The sequence below is a fragment of the Ranitomeya variabilis genome, chromosome 6, assembly GCF_051348905.1.
Source record: "Ranitomeya variabilis isolate aRanVar5 chromosome 6, aRanVar5.hap1, whole genome shotgun sequence".
In the NCBI taxonomy this organism is placed as follows: domain Eukaryota; kingdom Metazoa; phylum Chordata; class Amphibia; order Anura; family Dendrobatidae; genus Ranitomeya; species Ranitomeya variabilis.
The window spans coordinates 15,847,803-15,867,117 of NC_135237.1; the positions used below are offsets into that span (position 1 = coordinate 15,847,803).

The following is a 19,315-nucleotide window of genomic DNA, read 5'->3' on the forward strand; positions in this document are numbered from 1 at the left end:
GCCACATGTACGATCTCTCCTGCGGACTCTGCCACATGTATGATCTCTCCTGCAGACTCTGCCCCATGTACGATCTCTCCTGCGGACTCTGCCCCATGTACGATCTCTCCTGCGGACTCTGCCACATGTACGATCTCTCCTGCGGACTCTGCCCCATGTACGATCTCTCCTGCGGACTCTGCCCCATGTACGATCTCTCCTGCGGACTCTGCCCCATGTATGATCTCTCCTGCGGACTCTGCCCCATGTACGATCTCTCCTGCGGACTCTGCCCCATGTATGATCTCTCCTGTGGACTCTGCCCCATGTATAATCTCTACTGCAGACTCTGCCCCATGTATGATCTCTCCTGCGGACTCTGCCCCATGTACGATCTCTCCTGCGGACTCTGCCACATGTACGATCTCTCCTGCGGACTCTGCCCCATGTATGATCTCTCCTGCGGACTCTGCCCCATGTACGATCTCTCCTGCGGACTCTGCCCCATGTATGATCTCTACTGCAGACTCTGCCCCATGTATGATCTCTCCTGCGGACTCTGCCCCATGTACGATCTCTCCTGCGGACTCTGCCCCATGTACGATCTCTCCTGCGGACTCTGCCCCATGTACGATCTCTCCTGCGGACTCTGCCACATGTACGATCTCTCCTGCGGACTCTGCCCCATGTATGATCTCTCCTGCGGACTCTGCCCCATGTACGATCTCTCCTGCGGACTCTGCCCCATGTATGATCTCTCCTGCGGACTCTGCCCCATGTATGATCTCTCCTGCGGACTCTGCCCCATGTACGATCTCTCCTGCGGACTCTGCCCCATGTATGATCTCTCCTGTGGACTCTGCCCCATGTATAATCTCTACTGCAGACTCTGCCCCATGTATGATCTCTCCTGCGGACTCTGCCCCATGTACGATCTCTCCTGCGGACTCTGCCACATGTACGATCTCTCCTGCGGACTCTGCCCCATGTATGATCTCTCCTGCGGACTCTGCCCCATGTACGATCTCTCCTGCGGACTCTGCCCCATGTATAATCTCTACTGCAGACTCTGCCCCATGTATGATCTCTCCTGCGGACTCTGCCCCATGTACGATCTCTCCTGCGGACTCTGCCACATGTACGATCTCTCCTGCGGACTCTGCCCCATGTATGATCTCTCCTGCGGACTCTGCCCCATGTACGATCTCTCCTGCGGACTCTGCCCCATGTATGATCTCTCCTGTGGACTCTGCCCCATGTATAATCTCTACTGCAGACTCTGCCCCATGTATGATCTCTCCTGCGGACTCTGCCCCATGTACGATCTCTCCTGCGGACTCTGCCACATGTACGATCTCTCCTGCGGACTCTGCCCCATGTATGATCTCTCCTGCGGACTCTGCCCCATGTACGATCTCTCCTGCGGACTCTGCCCCATGTATGATCTCTCCTGTGGACTCTGCCCCATGTACGATCTCTCCTGCAGACTCTACAGTGTGTGGGATTTTAGAGTCAGTGATAAATAATGACACAGCCTCAGCGTAAGCAAGACGTGTCGAGCTGGTAAATTTTTTTTACATTTATTGTAAAATCAATAAATAACATCAGAAATGCCCCCAAGACAACAAATATTTGGGGCCCCCATCGCCTGCTCATTAGTCAGTAACATACATCCCATGGGAGCGGTCCACCGCACAGTCCTGGGCTCCCCCATGGGTGGATGCGGCAGATGAGCCCCGCACCTCCGTCCTGTACCGCCTCCTCCACATTATATCTCAGTCCTGTGCAGGCTCCTCAGATCATCCACTGGTCCTGGTCCTGCTCCGCTCCCTCCATGTCGGCCTGAGGATGACCGTAGATATCAGTCCTGGACTCAACACGGCATCGTCACAGGATCGGCGTCCACTCACCTCGATCTCGCCGTCGTCCGGAGACTCATTGTAGTCATTCATCTCATCCATGTCCTGCATGTCCTCGTCATCCTCAGAGTCTTCCTCGCTGTCCTCATCATCCTCATCATCTTCCTCCTCCTCCTCATCATACGGCTGTGAACACAAAGAGGCGCCATTACCGTAATCTGCTATTCAGACAATGCGGCACGTGAAGGAGAACCGCCGCCGCTTATCCCGGGAGCTGTTCTGTCCTCGGAGGATGAGTGCCCCCATATCATGCAGAGGAGTGGCCAGCAGTCTACAATATAGACCCCTCAAGGCCATTATCAGGGCTCTCACCTCGGAGGCCGGCTTCCCAATCGGCACCAGGTTGTTGTCTTTCTCTGCGATGCTCTGCAGCTGTGGGAGAAGAACATTAAAGTATCTACAGCTGAAACCAGACGTTTCTATCCACTATATATAAAGACACATCTGCAGGTTCTTCTCAATACCTGACATGAAATCGGAATAAACCTTTCCAGTTTTAGGCCAATATGGATTACCATAATTATTAATATTTGACAAATGCCAGAATAATGAGAGAAAGTTTTAGGGCATTTTTATTACTTACTGCCAAGTCAGAAGTTTCCATCCATTTCATTAGTGTTTGGTCCTATTACCCTTAGGGTATGTTTCCACGGTCAGGAAACGCTGCTTGTTTGACGCTGCGCAGAGCTGCAGCGTCAAACAAGCAGCGTCCAGATGTTCCAGCATAGTGGAGGGGATTTTATGAAATCCCGTCTCCACTATGCGTGGAAACCCGCACGCGGCGGCCCTGCGACTCCGGACATGCTGCGCGTATTTTCAGATCGCAGCATGTCCGTACACCTTGCGGGGACGCAGCGTCCCCGCAAGGCATATCACAGGGCCCTATGGGACAGAGCGATCATCCCGGATGTGAAGAGTTAACACATCCGGCATGATCGCGTCCCAGAAAGGGGGCGGGGCTTAGCGCTGAGCGGCTTCGCCGCTGCGGCGATACCGCCGGCCATCCTGACAGTGGAAACATACCCTTACACTGATTGACTTGGGTTAGACGTTTGGGGTCTCCTTCCACAAGCTTCTCACAATAGTTGGTGGGAATTTGGGCCCATTCCTCCTGACAACACTGGTGTAACTGATCCAGGTCTGTAGGTCCCTTGTTCCCACCGGCCTTTTCAGCTTTGCCCATAAATTTTAAATAGGATTGAGATCAGGGCTTTGTGATGGCCGCTCCAAAACATTGACTTTGTTATCCTTGAGCCACTTTGTCACCATTTTAGCAGTATGCTTCGGGTCATTGTCCATTAGGAAGACCCATTTCCCCCCAAGCTTTATCTTCCCGGCTGAGGTCTTGAGATGTTACTTCAGTATTACCACATAATCTTCTTTTCTCAAGATGCCATCTATTTTGTGACGTACACTAGTCCCTCCTGCAGCAAAACAACCCCACAACATGACGCTGCCTCCCCCGTGTTTCACAGTGGGGATGGTGTTCTTAGTCTTCCAAGCTTCTCCCTTTCTCCTCCAAGCGTAATGATGGTCATTATGCCCAAAAAGTTAAATTTTAGTTTTCATCAGACCACAGGTCTCCAAAAATTAACATCTTTGTTATGATCTAGCATTTCAGAGGAGAGAGAATTGGGGTCCCCCGAGACAACCAGATACCTCCACCATACCCGGACCCTGCGCAGTGTGCCCACCAAGATCTGCCGGCCGGTACCCTCCAACAATAGATTTTTTCCTATTGGTTCATTTTGATCACTGTGATAAACCCTATCACAGTGATCAAACTAAAAAAAAATGTTAGATAAAAATAATAAAATAATTATTTTTTTCCATTCTTTGCAGTTAGCGTTAGAGTTTGGGCTAGTGATTGGGTTGTGTTGGGGTTATGGTTAGGGTTGGCATTAGGGCTGTGTTAGAATTGGGGGGTTCCACTGTTTAGGTACATCACGGGGTCTCCAAACACGACATGGCACCAGTCATCGATTCCAGTCAATTTCGTGTTAAAAAAAAAGTCAAACATGCACCCTCCCTTCTGAGCCCTGCCATGCGCCCAAACTGTGGCTTTCCCGCACATATGGGGTATCGGTGCACTCAGGAGAAATTGCACAACAAATATAGTGGTCTATTTTCTCCTGATACTCTTGTGAAAATAAATAAGTTTGGGTCTAAAGATAATTTTTTGTGAAAAAGGTTAAATGTTCATTTTTTCCTTCCAGATTGCTTTAGTTCTCGTGAAGCAACTGAAGGGTTAATAAACTTCTTGAATGTGGTTTTGCGCACCTTGAGGGGTGCAGTTTTTAGAATGGTGTCACTTTTGGGTATTTTTGACCCGCCCCAAACTCACTTCAAATGTGAGATGGTCCCTAAAAGAAATGGGTTTGTAAATTTTGTTGGAAAAATGAGAAATCGCTGGTCAACTTTTAACCCTTATAATGTCTTAACAAATAAAAAACATGTTTCCAAAATTGTGCTGATGTAAAGTAGACATGTGGGAAATGTTATTTATTAGCTATTTTGTTTGACGCCACTCTGATTTAAGGGCAAAAAATTAAAAGTTAAATTGCTAAAATTACTAAATATTTGCCAAATTTCCATTTTTTTCACATCAAAGACATTTTTACCACTACTTTTACAATATGTCACGAAAAAACAATCTCAGAATCAGTGGGATCTGTTGAAGCTCAAGAGATATAACCTCAAAGTGACAGTGGTCAGAATTGTAAAAATTGGCCCGGTCAGGAACGTCAAAATTGGCTCCATCACTAAGGGGTTAAAGGCGTAGTAATCTTAGTGTATGGAAACATCTGACTTTGCAGTAAGTAATAAAAATGCCGTAAAACATTCTCTCTCATTATTCTGGCATTTGGCAAATATTAATAATTATGGTAATCCTAATTGGCCTAAAACAGGAAAGGTTTATTCTGATTTCATGCCAGATATTGCGAGAAACCTGCAGATGTGTCTTTATATACACTGTGTTCCAAATTATTATGCAAATTGGATTTAAGTGTCATAAAGATTTAATTGTTTTGTTTTTCAGATAAACTCGTGGATGGATTTGTGTCTCAGGGATCAATGGATCACTGAAATCAATCTTAAACACATGTGATAATTAGTTTTCCAGGTGATTCTAATTAAAGGAAAACTACTTAAAGGGAACCTGTCACCACGTTTTTGGAAGATGGGATAAAAATAGCGTTAAATAGGGGCAGAGGTGGGCGTTACATTAGTGTGTTTGTTATGCGTTTATTACCCACCTAAGTTGCCGAAATACCTTTGCAAAGTCTCCGTTTTCGCCTGTCAATCAGGCTGGTCTGGTCAAAAGGGCGTGTTGTCTTCCCCCAGATTTTGCGTAGTTTTCCGTTGGTGGCGTAGTGGTGTGCGCATGCCCAAGGTCCCGAATCTTGCACAGGGGTGTGAAAATAGCAGCGATGTCCGTTATTCCATTGGTGGTCGGTGGGCGCGGCCATCTTGCTTTGGCCACGCGTGCGCAGAAGCGGCGCTCTGCTGGCCGCGGCTTCAGGAAAATGGCCACGGGATGCCGCGCGTGCGCAGATGGATATCGCGGCGGCCATTTTCCTGAAGCCGCGGCCAGCAGAGCGCCGCTTCTGCGCACGCGCGGCCAAAGGAAGATGGCCGCGCCCACCGATCACCAATGAAATAACGAACAGCGCGCTCTTTTAATCGCGCTCTTTTAAATCCCCTGGCAGAGGATTCGGGACCTTGGGCATGTGCACACCACTACGCCACCAACGGAAAACTACGCAAAATCTGGGGGAAGACAACGCCCTTTTGACCAGACCAGCCTGATTGACAGGCGAAAACGGAGACTTTGCAAAGGTATTTCGGCAACTTAGGTGGGTAATAAACGCATAACAAACACACTAATGTAATGCCCACCTCTGCCCCTATTTAACGCTATTTTTATCCCATCTTCCAAAAACGTGGTGACAGGTTCCCTTTAAAAATGATATTCCACATTATTATGCAGGTCACAGGTTTCAAGCAATATGGGAAATAAAAAGGATCTCTGCTGCTGAAGAGTGTTAAATAGTGCAATGCCTTGGTGAAGGGATGAAAACAGTAGAAATTTCCCAAAAACTTAAGCGTGATCATCGTACTGTTAAGGCTAGATTCACACTAGCGTTTGCATGAGCTGCGGAGGGCTGCGGACTTCCTCCGTGAAGCCCCGCCCTCGGCCGCACCTCCGCCTCTAGCTCCGCCTACTTCTGCATGCGGCCGGCTTGCGGCCTGTGTACCTATCTGTAACATTAGGTACGCAGGTCGTGCCGCAGTATGCGGATGCTTCCGCATGCGTCGTTTTGACGATGCGGCGACCAGCGTAAACGCAGCTTGTAGCAATTTCATTTTTTTGCCGCATTGTCAAAACGACGCATGCGGAAGCATCCGCATACTGCGGCACGACCTGCGTACCTAATGTTAAAGATAGGTACACAGGCCACAAGCCGGCCGCATGCAGAAGTAGGCGGAGCTAGAGGCGGAGGTGCGGCCGAGGGCGGGGCTTCACGGAGGAAGTCCGCAGCCCTCCGCAGCTCATGCAAACGCTAGTGTGAAACTAGCCTAAGAGATTTGTGGCTGTATCTGAGCACAAATGTGTTTGTGCTGATAAAGGCATAATGAGGAAGATTTCTGCCAGGCAAGTTCATCGGATTAAGAGAGAGAGCAGCCGCTAAAATACCATTACAAACCAGCAAACAGATATTTGAAGCTGCTGGTGCCTCTGGAGTCCCTCGAACCTCAAGGTGTAGGCTCCTTCAAAGGCTTGCTGTGGTGCATAAACCTACTATTCGGTCACCCTTAAACAGTGTTCACAAGCAGAAACGGTTGTATTGGGCCCACACATACATGAAGACTAATTTCCAAACAGTCTTGTTTACTGATGAGTGTCGAGCAACTCTGGATGGTCCAGATGGATGGAGTAGTGGATGGTTGGTGGATGGCCACCATGTCCCAACAAGGCTGCAACGTCAGCAAGGAGGTGGAGGAGTCATGTTTTGGGCAGGAATCATGGGGAAACAGCTGGTAAGGCCCTTTAAGGTTCCTGAAGGTGTGAAAATGACCTCTGCAAAGTATATAGAGTTTCTGACTGACAACTTTCTTCCATGGTATAAAAAGCAGCAACGTGCCTTCAGGAGCAAAATCATCTTCATGCTGACAATGCCCCATCTCATGCTGCAAAGAAAACCTCTGAGTCATTGGCTGCTATGGGCATAAAAGGAGATAAACTCATGGTGTGGCCACCATGTTCCCCTGACCTCAACCCTATAGAGAACCTTTGGAGAATCATCAAGCAAAAGATCTATGAGGGTGGGAGGCCGTTCACATCAAAACAGCAGCTCTGGGAGGGAAGAAATACAAGCAGAAACTCTCCAAAAACTCACAAGTTCAATGGAGGTGAGAATTGTGAAGGTGACAACAAAGAAGGTTCCTATGTTACATGTAACTTGGCCTGTTAGGAGGTTCTGGCGTTAAATAGCTTTTTTGTTCAGTGAATGTGACCTCCTAATGCTGCAAATTCCACAAATGAGCATTTTCAGTTCTTTATATCAAATGTCTAGAAATTCTACTGTGCATAATAATTTGGAACAGTGCATTGTGGGGTTTTATTCACTTCGGAGATTATACTGTTATCATTGGGAGGTTTCTTCAATAAAATTCGATGTATAATCTAACGGGTGATGACTTTTATTAGACTGACTGCCATTTGCACCAACCATTTAGGAAAATCCGATAAAAATGTAATTTGCATAATAATTTGGAACATAGTGTATAGTGGATGGAAACTTCTAGTTTACACTGTAGGAGCAGAACTGGGAGGCTTGGACTGTGGTGTGGGGTGCTGGCGTCAGTGTTGCGGACCATGGTGCAGACTGTGGGGTGGTGGTTGCTGTGGTGCCAGCCATGGTGCACACTGTCGGGTGGCGATGACTGTGGTGTGATGGTTGTTGTGGTGCGGGCTATGGTGTGGCTAGGACTGTGGTGTGGTGAGGGATATGGGGAGAACTGTAGTGTGGTGGCGGCTATGGTGCGAACTGTGGTGTGGCGAGGGCTGTAGTGTGGTGGCAGCTGTGGTGCGGACTGTGGTGTGGCAAGGACTGTAGTGTGGTGGCGGCTGTGGTGCGGACTGTGGTGTGGCAAGGACTGTAGTGTGGTGGCGGCTGTGGTGCGGACTGTGGTGTGGCGAGGGCTGTAGTGTGGTGGCGGCTGTGGTGCGGACTGTGGTGTGGCAAGGACTGTAGTGTGGTGGCGGCTGTGGTGCGGACTGTGGTGTGGCGAGGGCTGTAGTGTGGTGGCGGCTGTGGTGCGGACTGTGGTGTGGCGAGGGCTGTAGTGTGGTGGCAGCTGTGGTGCGGACTGTGGTGTGGCGAGGGCTGTAGTGTGGTGGCAGCTATGGTGCGAACTGTGGTGTGGCGAGGACTGTAGTGTGGTGGCAGCTGTGGTGCGGACTGTGGTGTGGCGAGGGCTGTAGTGTGGTGGCAGCTGTGGTGCGGACTGTGTTGTGGCGAGGGCTGTAGTGTGGTGGCAGCTGTGGTGCGGACTGTGGTGTGGCGAGGGCTGTAGTGTGGTGGCAGCTGTGGTGCGGACTGTGGTGTGGCGAGGGCTGTAGTGTGATGGCGGCTGTGGTGCGGACTGTGGTGTGGCAAGGACTGTAGTGTGGTGGCAGCTGTGGTGTGGACTGTGGTGTGGCGAGGGCTGTAGTGTGGTGGCAGCTGTGGTGCTGACTGTGGTGTGGCGAGGGCTGTAGTGTGGTGGCAGCTGTGGTGCGGACTGTGGTGTGGCGAGGGCTGTAGTGTGGTGGCAGCTGTGGTGCGGACTGTGGTGTGGCAAGGACTGTAGTGTGGTGGCGGCTGTGGTGCGGACTGTGGTGTGGCGAGGGCTGTAGTGTGGTGGCGGCTGTGGTGCGGACTGTGGTGTGGCGAGGGCTGTAGTGTGGTGGCGGCTATGGTGCGAACTGTGGTGTGGCGAGGACTGTAGTGTGGTGGCAGCTGTGGTGCGGACTGTGGTGTGGCGAGGGCTGTAGTGTGGTGGCAGCTGTGGTGCGGACTGTGTTGTGGCGAGGGCTGTAGTGTGGTGGCAGCTGTGGTGCGGACTGTGGTGTGGCGAGGGCTGTAGTGTGGTGGCAGCTGTGGTGCGGACTGTGGTGTGGCAAGGACTGTAGTGTGGTGGCGGCTGTGGTGTGGACTGTGGTGTGGCGAGGGCTGTAGTGTGGTGGCAGCTGTGGTGCTGACTGTGGTGTGGCGAGGGCTGTAGTGTGGTGGCAGCTGTGGTGCGGACTGTGGTGTGGCGAGGGCTGTAGTGTGGTGGCAGCTGTGGTGCGGACTGTGGTGTGGCGAGGGCTGTAGTGTGGTGGCAGCTATGGTGCGAACTGTGGTGTGGCGAGGACTGTAGTGTGGTGGCAGCTGTGGTGCGGACTGTGGTGTGGTGGCAGCTGTGGTGCGGACTGTGGGGTGGCGAGGGCTGTAGTGTGGTGGCAGCTGTGGTGTGGACTGTGGTGTGGCGAGGGCTGTAGTGTGGTGGCAGCTGTGGTGCTGACTGTGGTGTGGCGAGGGCTGTAGTGTGGTGGCAGCTGTGGTGCGGACTGTGGTGTGGCGAGGGCTGTAGTGTGGTGGCAGCTGTGGTGCGGACTGTGGTGTGGCGAGGGCTGTAGTGTGGTGGCAGCTATGGTGCGAACTGTGGTGTGGCGAGGACTGTAGTGTGGTGGCAGCTGTGGTGCGGACTGTGGTGTGGTGGCAGCTGTGGTGCGGACTGTGGTGTGGCGAGGGCTGTAGTGTGGTGGCAGCTATGGTGCGAACTGTGGTGTGGCGAGGACTGTAGTGTGGTGGCAGCTGTGGTGCGGACTGTGGTGTGGCGAGGGCTGTAGTGTGGTGGCAGCTATGGTGCGAACTGTGGTGTGGCGAGGACTGTAGTGTGGTGGCAGCTGTGGTGCGGACTGTGGTGTGGTGGCAGCTGTGGTGCGGACTGTGGTGTGGCGAGGGCTGTAGTGTGGTGGCAGCTGTGGTGCGGACTGTGGTGTGGCGAGGGCTGTAGTGTGGTGGCAGCTGTGGTGCGGACTGTGGTGTGGCGAGGGCTGTAGTGTGGTGGCAGCTGTGGTGCGGACTGTGGTGTGGCGAGGGCTGTGGTGTAGAGAAAAAGAAATTGCAGTGAGGCAGCAGATATGTGAGAAGTAAAAGCCACCATTTATTATGCACAGTGGCAGGTCCTCCGGCGGTGTAACAAGCTACGTGTTTCGGCTTACAGTGCCTGACTCCTGAATACACAATGCGTATGGGAACACATCCCTACATAGAATAAAAAGGTCAGTCACATGTCTGCTGAGCTCCAATCAGGAGACCTGCCATTGATTAGTGCACTAAGGCACAGGTGAAACAGCAAACGAAAAATACACAGTGAGTAGGAGACCTGTCCTCTTGGCCCTATTACGAGTGTGGTAGTCAGGTCCTGTCTTACAGTAAGATCTGACGGAAACCTGATGTTCAGCATGGAATCGTTCTGGATTTTCGTGCAGAGGATTTTTCTTTTGTAATTTTCGCCCCTGATGGGTTTGTGCACCTTTCCAATGCCTTTAAAGACCAAGGAGGATAAATCCCTCGTGTACCTGTGCAAAGCGACGTGATACCACTGAAAGCTTATGGCAGTGGTGCTCTCCGCATCGGACAGATGCCTTCTGATACGCTTTATTAGCGGTGCAATGGTGCAGCCGACATATTGAATATCACACAGTGCGCAGGCTAGTAAATAGATAACCACTGTGGAGTGGCGCAGGCTGTGGTGAGGAATGTGGTGTGATGTGGCATGAGCTGTGGTGTGGCGTGGACTGTAGTGTCATGTGGCTTGTGGTGAGGACTGTGATGTGGACTGTGGTGTGGCGCGGGCTGTTGTGTCATGTGGCCTATGGTGAGGACTGTGGAGTGGCGTGGGCTGTAGTGAGGACTGTTGTGAGGTGTGGCGCGGGCTGTAGTGTCATGTGGCCTGTGGTGAGGACTGTGGTGTGGCGCGAGCTGTGGTGTGATGTGGCATGAGCTGTGATGTCGCGCAGGCTGTAGTGTCATGTGGCCTGTTGTGAGGATTGCAGTGTGGTGTGGGCTGTGGTGTGATGTGGCCGGTAGTGAGGACTGTGGTGTGGCGCGGGCTGTAGTGTCATGTGGCCTGTGGTGTGACACGAGCTGTGATGTGGCGCGGGCTGTAGTGTCATGTGGCCTGTGGTGAGGACTGTGGTGTGGCGCAGGCTGTAGTGTCATGTGGCCTGTGGTGAGGACTGTGGTGTGGCGCAGGCTGTAGTGTCATGTGGCCTGTGGTGGACTGTGGTGTGGCGCGGGCTGTAGTGTCATGTGACCTGTGGTGAGGACTGTGGAATGGCGCGGGCTGTGGTGAGGACTGTTGTGTGATGTGGCGCAGGCTGTAGTGCCATGTGGCCTGTTGTGAGGACTGTGGTGTGGACTATGGTGTCGTGTGGCCTGTGGTGAGGACTGTGGAGTGGTGCGAGCTGTGGTGTCATAAGGACTGTGGAGTGGCGTGGACTCACCCAGGCCTGATGCTGCTGCTCCTGCTGCTGTAACTCATTCTCGTCTACACAAGGCCGATCCAGATTAAACCACAGCGACTCCGTGACTTGTGGGAAAAGCGACGGGAACAACGTGGACATGATCCGATGAGAGGCACCCGGAGTCTACAGGACATCCCAAGAGAAAAGACACCGAGTGTCACACTCATTAGCGTCCCCTCTTCTCCCCGTGTGTCAGTCATAAGCGTCCCCTCATCTCCCAGTGTGTCAGTCATTAGCGTCCCCTCTTCTCCCAGTGTGTCAGTCATTAGTGCCCCCTCATCTCCCAGTGTGTCAGTCATAAGCGTCCCCTCATCTCCCAGTGTGTCAGTCATTAGTGTCCCCTCATCTCCCAGTGTGTCAGTCATTAGTGTCCCCTCATCTCCCAGTGTGTCAGTCATTAGTGTCCCCTCATCTCCCAGTGTGTCAATCATTAGTGTCCCCTCATCTCCCAGTGTGTCAGTCATTAGTGTCCCCTCATCTCCCAGTGTGTCAGTCATTAGTGCCCCCTCATCTCCCAGTGTGTCACACTCATTAGTGTCCCCTCATCTCCCAGTGTGTCACAGTCATTACCGTCCCCTCATCTCCCAGTGTCAGTCATTAGTGCCCCCTCATCTCCCAGTGTCACACTCATTAGTGTCCCCTCATCTCCCAGTGTGTCACAGTCATTACCGTCCCCTCATCTCCCAGTGTCAGTCATTAGTGCCCTCTCATCTCCCAGTGTGTCACAGTCATTACCATCTCCCAGTGTGTCAGTCATTAGTGTCCCCTCTTCTCCCAGTGTGTCAGTCATTAGTGTCCCCTCTTCTCCCAGTGTGTCAGTCATTAGAGCCCCCTCATCTCCCAGTGTGTCAGTCATTAGTGTCCCCTCTTCTCCCAGTGTGTCAGTCATTAGTGTCCCCTCATCTCCCAGTGTGTCACAGTCATTACCATCCCCTCATCTCCCAGTTTGTCAGTCATTAGTGCCCCCTCATCTCCCAGTGTGTCAGTCATTAGTGCTCCCTCATCTCCCGGTGTGTCAGTCATTAGTGTCCCCTCTTCTCCGAGTGTGTCAGTCATTAGTGTCCCCTCTTCTCCCAGTGTGTCAGTCATTAGTGTCCCCTCTTCTCCCAGTGTGTCAGTCATTAGTGTCCCCTCTTCTCCCAGTGTGTCACAGTCATTAGTGCCCCCTCATCTCCCAGTGTGTCAGTCATTAGTGCCCCCTCATCTCCCAGTGTGTCACAGTCATTACCGTCCCCTTATCTCCCAGTGTCAGTCATTAGTGTCCCCTCTTCTCCCAGTGTGTCAGTCATTAGTGCCCCCTCATCTCCCAGTGTGTCACAGTCATTACCGTCCCCTCATCTCCCGGTGTGTCAGTCATTAGTGCCCCCTCATCTCCCAGTGTGTCAGTCATTAGTGCCCCCTCATCTCCCAGTGTGTCACAGTCATTACCGTCCCCTCATCTCCCGGTGTGTCAGTCATTAGTGTCCCCTCTTCTCCCAGTGTGTCAGTCATTAGTGCCCCCTCATCTCCCAGTGTGTCACAGTCATTACCGTCCCCTCATCTCCCAGTGTGTCACAGTCATTACCGTCCCCTCATCTCCCAGTGTGTCAGTCATTAGTGTCCCCTCAACTCCCAGTGTGTCACAGTCATTACCGTCCCCTCATCTCCCAGTGTGTCAGTCATTAGTGTCCCCTCATCTCCCAGTGTGTCAGTCATTAGTGCCCCCTCATCTCCCAGTGTGTCAGTCATTAGTGCCCCCTCATCTCCCGGTGTGTCAGTCATTAGTGTCCCCTCTTCTCCGAGTGTGTCAGTCATTAGTGTCCCCTCTTCTCCCAGTGTGTCAGTCATTAGTGCCCCCTCATCTCCCAGTGTGTCACAGTCATTAGTGTCCCCTCTTCTCCCAGTGTGTCAGTCATTAGTGTCCCCTCTTCTCCCAGTGTGTCACAGTCATTAGTGCCCCCTCATCTCCCAGTGTGTCAGTCATTAGTGCCCCCTCATCTCCCAGTGTGTCACAGTCATTACCGTCCCCTCATCTCCCGGTGTGTCAGTCATTAGTGTCCCCTCTTCTCCCAGTGTGTCACAGTCATTACCGTCCCCTTATCTCCCAGTGTCAGTCATTAGTGTACCCTCTTCTCCCAGTGTGTCAGTCATTAGTGCCCCCTCATCTCCCAGTGTGTCACAGTCATTACCGTCCCCTCATCTCCCGGTGTGTCAGTCATTAGTGTCCCCTCATCTCCCAGTGTGTCACAGTCATTAGTGCCCCCTCATCTCCCAGTGTGTCAGTCATTAGTGCCCCCTTATCTCCCAGTGTGTCACAGTCATTACCGTCCCCTTATCTCCCAGTGTCAGTCATTAGTGCCCCCTCATCTCCCAGTGTGTCAGTCATTAGTGCCCCCTCATCTCCCAGTGTGTCAGTCATTAGTGCCCCCTTATCTCCCAGTGTGTCACAGTCATTACCGTCCCCTTATCTCCCAGTGTCAGTCATTAGTGTCCCCTCTTCTCCCAGTGTGTCAGTCATTAGTGCCCCCTCATCTCCCAGTGTGTCACAGTCATTACCGTCCCCTCATCTCCCGGTGTGTCAGTCATTAGTGTCCCCTCATCTCCCAGTGTGTCAGTCATTAGTGCCCCCTCATCTCCCAGTGTGTCAGTCATTAGTGCCCCCTCATCTCCCAGTGTGTCACAGTCATTACCGTCCCCTCATCTCCCGGTGTGTCAGTCATTAGTGTCCCCTCATCTCCCAGTGTGTCAGTCATTAGTGTCCCCTCATCTCCCAGTGTGTCAGTCATTAGTGTCCCCTCATCTCCCAGTGTGTCACAGTCATTAGTGCCCCCTCATCTCCCAGTGTGTCAGTCATTAGTGCCCCCTTATCTCCCAGTGTGTCACAGTCATTACCGTCCCCTTATCTCCCAGTGTCAGTCATTAGTGCCCCCTCATCTCCCAGTGTGTCAGTCATTAGTGCCCCCTCATCTCCCAGTGTGTCAGTCATTAGTGCCCCCTTATCTCCCAGTGTGTCACAGTCATTACCGTCCCCTTATCTCCCAGTGTCAGTCATTAGTGTCCCCTCTTCTCCCAGTGTGTCAGTCATTAGTGCCCCCTCATCTCCCAGTGTGTCACAGTCATTACCGTCCCCTCATCTCCCGGTGTGTCAGTCATTAGTGTCCCCTCATCTCCCAGTGTGTCAGTCATTAGTGCCCCCTCATCTCCCAGTGTGTCAGTCATTAGTGCCCCCTCATCTCCCAGTGTGTCACAGTCATTACCGTCCCCTCATCTCCCGGTGTGTCAGTCATTAGTGTCCCCTCTTCTCCCAGTGTGTCAGTCATTACCGTCCCTGTATTTCCCTAATATACATGTGACGCAGGTGCAGCACCTCACCCTCCTGTCATGGACACACAGATGAGAACCTTCCACTCACATGGCTGCGTATTTTCTCGATGATCCTCTGCCTCCAGTAAGATGGCGGATAACAGTCCAGCAAACCACGCCCTCCCACGACAATAATGATAGAGTTGTCAGGATAGAACGTCTCCCATCACTGCGGCTGCTCGTATGACGTCCCATCTCCTGCCACGCCCAGTCCCTCTTTCACACTTTTTGTGCCGCACTGCTTGCTGGGAAGTCTACACCCAACATGGCAGGAGACTTGAAAAGATTCTGGGGCGCCCGGCAACAAGCAGAGAGCGGAGAGGAGGAGGCCTGAGGCGGGAACGTGAGTGCTGCCCACAGCATTGTGTGCCTCACTATTATCTGTCCCCTCACCAGTGTGTATCACTATTATCTGTCCCCTCCTCCTCCCACCAGTGTGTATCACTACTATCTGTCCCCTCCTCCCACCAGTGTGTATCACTACTATCTGTCCCCTCCTACTCCCACCAGTGTGTATCACTACTATCTGTCCCCTCCTACTCCCACCAGTGTGTATCACTATTACCTGTCCCCTCCTCACCAGTGTGTATCACTATTATCTGTGCCCTTCTCCTCCCACCAGTGTGTATCACTATTATCTGTCCCCTTCTCCTCCCACCAGTGTGTATCACTATTACCTGTCCCCTTCTCCTCCCACCAGTGTGTATCACTATTACCTGTCCCCTTCTCCTCCCACCAGTGTCTATCACTATTACCTGTCCCCTTCTCCTCCCACCAGTGTGTATCACTATTATCTGTCCCCTTTTCCACCCACCAGTGTGTATCACTATTACCTGTCCCCTCCCATCACCAGTGTGTATCACTATTATCTGTCCCCTCACCAGTGTGTATCACTATCTGTCCCCTCCTCCTCCCACCAGTGTCAATCACTATTATCTGTCCCCTTCTCCTCCCACCAGTGTGTATCACTACTATCTGTCCCCTCCTCCCACCAGTGTGTATCACTACTATCTGTCCCCTCCTACTCCCACCAGTGTGTATCACTACTATCTGTCCCCTCCTACTCCCACCAGTGTGTATCACTATTACCTGTCCCCTCCTCACCAGTGTGTATCACTATTATCTGTGCCCTTCTCCTCCCACCAGTGTGTATCACTATTATCTGTCCCCTTCTCCTCCCACCAGTGTGTATCACTATTATCTGTCCCCTTTTCCACCCACCAGTGTGTATCACTATTACCTGTCCCCTCCCATCACCAGTGTGCCTCACTATTATCTGTCCCCTCACCAGTGTGTATCACTATCTGTCCCCTCCTCCTCCCACCAGTGTCAATCACTATTATCTGTCCCCTTCTCCTCCCACCAGTGTGTATCACTATTATCTGTCCCCTTCTCCTCCCACCAGTGTGTATCACTATTACCTGTCCCCTTCTCCTCCCACCAGTGTGTATCACTATTACCTGTCCCCTTCTCCTCCCACCAGTGTGTATCACTATTACCTGTCCCCTTCTCCTCCCACCAGTGTGTATCACTATTACCTGTCCCCTTCTCCTCCCACCAGTGTGTATCACTATTATCTGTCCCCTTCTCCTCCCACCAGTGTGTATTACTATTATCTGTCCCCTTCTCCTCCCACCAGTGTGTATCACTATTATCTGTCCCCTTTTCCACCCACCAGTGTGTATCACTATTACCTGTCCCCTTCTCCTCCCACCAGTGTGTATCACTATTATCTGTCCCCTTCTCCTCCCACCAGTGTGTATCACTATTACCTGTCCCCTTCTCCTCCCACCAGTGTGTATCACTATTATCTGTCCCCTTCTCCTCCCACCAGTGTGTATTACTATTATCTGTCCCCTTCTCCTCCCACCAGTGTGTATTACTATTATCTGTCCCCTTCTCCTCCCACCAGTGTGTATTACTATTATCTGTCCCCTTCTCCTCCCACCAGTGTGTATCACTATTATCTGTCCCCCTCCTCCCACCAGGGTGTATCACTATTATTTGTCCCCTCCTCCCCCCAGTGTTTATCACTATTATCTGTCCCCTCATCCCACCAGTGTGTATCGCTATTACCTGTCCCCTCCTCACCAGTGTGTATCGCTATTACCTGTCCCCTCCTCACCAGTGTGTATCGCTATTACCTGTCCCCTCCTCCCCTCACCAGTGTGTTTCACTATTACCTGTCCCCTCACCAGTGTGTATCACTATTACCTGTCCCCTCACCAGTGTGTATCACTATTATTTGTCCCCTCGTCCTCCCACCAGTGTGTATCACTATTATCTGTCCCCTCCTCCTCTCACCAGTGTGTATCACTATTACCTGTCCCCTCCTCACCAGTGTGTGTCACTATGACCTGTCCCCTCCTCCCCTCACCAGTGTGTATCACTATTACCTGTCCCCTCCTCCTCTCACCAGTGTGTATCACTATTACCTGTCCCCTCCTCACCAGTGTGTATCACTATTATTTGTCCCCTCGTCCTCCCACCAGTGTGTATCACTATTATCTGTCCCCTCCTCCTCTCACCAGTGTGTATCACTATTACCTGTCCCCTCCTCACCAGTGTGTGTCACTATGACCTGTCCCCTCCTCCCCTCACCAGTGTGTATCACTATTACCTGTCCCCTCCTCCCCTCACCAGTGTGTATCACTATTACCTGTCCCCTCCTCACCAGTGTGTATCACTATTACCTGTCCCCTCCTCACCAGTGTGTATCACTATGACCTGTCCCCTACTCCCTTCACCAGTGTGTATCACTATTACCTGTCCCCTCCTCACCAGTGTGTATCACTATTACCTGCCCCCTCTCCTCATTCCTTTCCTCTTCTCTCACAGATGCAGAGCTCACGTTGACGCTGTCGCCAGGTTTCACGTCTGCAGTAATATCGCCATATCTTGCTCCCACCAGAGGGCCCCGCATTCCCATAATCCCCCTGTGGCGGCTGGGCTGCAGGCATGTCATTGACCTCCTCATCCCGGGCGACAGCGACACCACCCTCCACCTCTCCCCGCTCGTCATCTGCCCCCCAGGATCGCAGGAGGAGGAGACTCCGCAGCTGAGAGATGGAAGATGACGGCAAGAAGGGCAAAAAGGTGAAAGTGAATGTGGGAAATGTCGCTATGTGGAGAGGACTGTAAGCTCTTGGGTCCGAACCCGGCCGCCCCGTGTCTCATGTATCCGTAGAAAGCCTGCAGCATGATGGTCGCCATTGTTATATTACATTGCTGGTGATCACTGTCTATGTAGTGGAGCGGTTGTGGCGGTGATTGTGACTCAGCCTAAACTATGGTCTTGTGCAGAATTACAAGTACTTTCAGAGCTGCAATCAAAATTTAGATTTATTTTTTTTCCTAGTCTCCTCTAGTGCGCATTTGTGAAGTTACTGCTCTTATTTGTATACTGATGGTTATAGAGGTGCATTGTGCAGAGTTGTGACTGCAGCTCTGGATGTGACCAGAGTATAAGGCGTGGTACTGAATCTGATAATCTGGGGAAAAATCTGATCTTTATACATTGTCTTTATGGAGCTCTGGAGTAGAACACAGGATTAGTAATGTATGTACACAGTGACTGCACCAGCAGAATAGTGAGTGCAGCTCTGGAGTATAATACAGGATGTAACTCAGGATCAGTAATGTAATGTATGTACACAGTGACTGCACCAGCAGAATAGTGAGTGCAGCTCTGGGGTATAATACAGGATGTAACTCAGGATCGGTAATGTAATGTATGTACACAGTGACTGCACCAGCAGAATAGTGAGTGCAGCTCTGGAGTATAATACAGGATGTAACTCAGGATCAGTAATGTAATGAATGTACACAGTGACTGCACCAGCAGAATAGTGAGTGCAGCTCTGGGGTATAATACAGGAGGTAACTCAGGGTCAGTAATGTAATGTATGTACACAGTGACTGCACCAGCAGAATAGTGAGTGCAGCTCTGGGGTATAATACAGGATGTAACTCAGGATCGGTAATGTAATGTATGTACACAGTGACTGCACCAGCAGAATAGTGAGTGCAGCTCTGGAGTATAATACAGGATGTAACTCAGGATCGGTAATGTATGTACACAGTGACTGCACCAGCAGAATAGTGAGTGCAGCTCTGGAGTATAATACAGGATGTAACTCGGGATCAGTAGGGGATATGTGGTATCTGTTCAGCGCATCCCAGCGTTTTCTTTGTATATTCATGCTGTGTGTGAGGCTGGTTTCACACTTGCGTTTTGATCTGCATGCGTTTTTGAAAAAACGCATGTGGTGAAAAAACGCATGTAATCGCGGCAAAACGCCGCGTTTTTTAGACGCATGCGTTTTTGTTTTTTGTTTTTTTCCCATGAAAAAATCAACTAGAAAATCCACTAATAGTAGAATTAGTTAGGGTTAGGGGTAGCTTTTTATTAGAAGAATGTCCTGGTCACCCTAACCCTACCCCTAACCCCTAAACGTAACTGAAATACGTGGCACTGAAATACGTGGCACTGAAATACGTGGCACTGAAA

The 19,315-nt window shown here is 51.4% G+C and overlaps 2 protein-coding genes across 8 annotated transcripts in view; one reads left to right on the forward strand and one right to left on the reverse strand.

The window, feature by feature from the left end:
• Positions 1–1,534: 1,534 nt before the first annotated feature.
• ANAPC15 (anaphase promoting complex subunit 15) lies at positions 1,535–14,981 on the reverse strand. Of its 2 annotated transcripts, none has more exons than XM_077267907.1 (5): positions 14,855–14,981; positions 11,443–11,586; positions 2,211–2,270; positions 1,890–2,024; positions 1,535–1,821 (listed from the first exon to the last, which is right to left on the reverse strand). In XM_077267907.1, exons 2-5 carry the CDS (start codon positions 11,560–11,562, stop codon positions 1,774–1,776), a joined length of 363 nt encoding a protein of 120 aa, XP_077124022.1. In that variant the 5' UTR covers positions 11,563–11,586; positions 14,855–14,981; the 3' UTR covers positions 1,535–1,773. The 2 variants fall into 2 exon arrangements, with proteins under 2 accessions (XP_077124022.1, XP_077124021.1); XM_077267906.1 differs by having other exon boundaries at positions 14,815–14,908.
• A 17-nt stretch (positions 14,982–14,998) lies between these two features.
• The window catches only part of CCM2 (CCM2 scaffold protein), a 30,561-nt gene continuing 26,244 nt past the window's right edge, over positions 14,999–19,315 (forward strand). For 5 of the 6 annotated variants that reach the window (XR_013216671.1, XR_013216672.1, XR_013216673.1 and 2 more), the window contains exons 1-2: positions 15,000–15,148; positions 17,644–17,901. Coding sequence is in view for 2 of the 6 variants with exons in the window: in XM_077267902.1 (XP_077124017.1) it covers positions 17,872–17,901 (30 nt within the window). In the remaining 4 variants the exon portion in view is untranslated. Of the gene's footprint in view, positions 15,149–17,643; positions 17,902–19,315 lie in introns of all 6 variants that reach the window. The other variant, XR_013216670.1, reaches the window with a different exon arrangement.

Bases quoted from the DNA above. Each gene is read 5' to 3' on its own strand.
- ANAPC15 (XM_077267907.1), bottom strand. From the start codon at position 11,562: ATGTCCACGTTGTTCCCGTCGCTTTTCCCACAAGTCACGGAGTCGCTG. The intron at 2,271-11,442 runs GTGAGTCCACGC...CTTCTCCCACAG, and splicing joins AGCAGCAGCATCAGGCCTGG to CTGCAGAGCATCGCAGAGAA. The intron at 2,025-2,210 runs GTGAGAGCCCTG...TTGTGTTCACAG, and splicing joins TTGGGAAGCCGGCCTCCGAG to CCGTATGATGAGGAGGAGGA.